Source organism: Octodon degus, unplaced genomic scaffold, assembly GCF_000260255.1.
Source record: "Octodon degus isolate 3935 unplaced genomic scaffold, OctDeg1.0 scaffold00065, whole genome shotgun sequence".
Lineage (NCBI taxonomy): Eukaryota > Metazoa > Chordata > Mammalia > Rodentia > Octodontidae > Octodon > Octodon degus.
Window position 1 is genome coordinate 10960671 of NW_004524641.1, and position 1751 is coordinate 10962421.

The following is a 1751-nucleotide window of genomic DNA, read 5'->3' on the forward strand; positions in this document are numbered from 1 at the left end:
AAAAAAAAAAGAAAATAAGTTTAGTTTTGATAATGGCTTTTTGATATCGAAGAAAAGACAGGTACACAGAGCTTTCCATGCTGTTGGAGCCACAGACTGTGGCTTCTCCAGGGGCTGGGTTTGAGGATGTCTGATTATATTCTGGGAAAGTGGTGCCCGACAGAACTTTTTGCAGATATGCAGATAATTCTGCATCTTCATTCTCCAGTTTGGTACTCAGCACTCAGTGGGTCCCATTTGGGAAATATGTGCATCAAAAAGCATATGCAGGTATTTTTGTAGACGGGATAATCAATGAAATGCAGTGCCATGGGGCCATGAATCCACACAGGCTCTGCATCTTCTATGAAGTTATCCTTCACGTAGATAAAAATGGCTGATTCCAGTGCTTTGGGCTCTTCCCTGGATGCAGACCTAATTGAACAGTGTTTTTCACTGTCACCTGCGACTTGTTCCAGCCTCCAGAGAGTGCTCCTTTGGACAATGGCATGATGTCTGGTTCAGGATTTTAGTCTGAGTGTACTCAAGAGACGTTGGCAACCAGGATCGTGAATGTGTCTTTCTCATGTCACAGCTTTTGACGACTGCCAGATATGGGGCATTTGTGACCAGAAGTGTGAAAACCGCATGGGCCATCACCGCTGTGGCTGTGAAGAAGGGTACGTGCTGGAGCGGGAGCGACACTGCAGAGCGAATACTTCCTGTGAGTACATTCTGCGCCTCGTGGCTCTGAACAGTCAGCATCTGTGTCCCTCACACAGCTGATGGCAGGAGAAACAGGAGCGTTTATGCAGTCGGCAAGCACAGAGCAGGGTGGCTCCTGCCCAGGAGTGACAGGGCAGTGTCACTTGTACTTTATTAAGTACATTAATGGTAACCATTACTCATATTGTCTGTTTTTTTATTGCTTATGTTGTTATGTCACCACATTTTCAAGTTTTTTGTTTTTTGGGTATTGGAAATCAAACTCATGACCTCTTGTTTGCCAGGCAGGCACTGTGCTGCTGAGCTTATATCCCTGGCCCCTGTGTCACTGCATTTAGTTATGGAGTCTTAGGATCCCATTTGATAGACTTGGACATTGCATATTTAATTAATTTACTTATTACAAATGTAGGGGACAGTTATCTATAGATATCATTTTGGCATTTATTTTTTGGCTGTCTCAGATTGGCATTATTTATGTCAAATTTAGTGACATTTCAAAATAAACACACTAAATTTGGATTAAAATTTGAATACCCTCATTTTGGGAATCCATCCAGTAGTACTTTAATACTCCAAGGCTTTTTTTTGTCACTGTTTTGTCTGGGTCTCAGTGTTGACTCCCTTCCTCTCCCACTTTCCTTCTAACTTTATTTTTGTGGCGCTGGGCAGGGCGTTCTAGGCTGGCACTCTACCACTCAGCCACACCCCTAGTCATTCACTGCTTTTTTCAGGTGTTATTTTGCACTTCTTTTTGGTGCCAGGAGTTGAACTTGGGGCCTTGTGCTAGGCAGGCATGCACTTGTGCTGCTGAGCTGTATGCCCAGCCCTCAAGCTTCATTGTTAAGTTTTTGCTGTCTTCTGAAACTGTACTGCATATGTGATCCGTGAATGGTCTGTTTTCTAACTGTTTTTTGCATAGAAATACTTGATTTGTTGTGTACAAACTTTTAAGTGCAGTTGATTTTTAATAAAGTTTATTAAAATAGGTAATTGTACTCATTAAAATTTTAAAGAAGATCTAAAGTAAAATGCTTTTCTTTATT

The 1751-nt window shown here is 41.9% G+C and overlaps 1 protein-coding gene across 1 annotated transcript in view; it reads left to right on the forward strand.

Annotated features, from left to right (window-relative positions):
- Lrp2 (LDL receptor related protein 2) overlaps positions 1–1751 on the forward strand; it is a 207114-nt gene that overhangs the window by 67246 nt on the left and 138117 nt on the right. The window contains exon 10 of the mRNA XM_023719208.1: positions 575–703. Within this exon, the coding sequence (XP_023574976.1) occupies positions 575–703 (129 nt within the window). The remainder of the gene's footprint in view (positions 1–574; positions 704–1751) is intronic.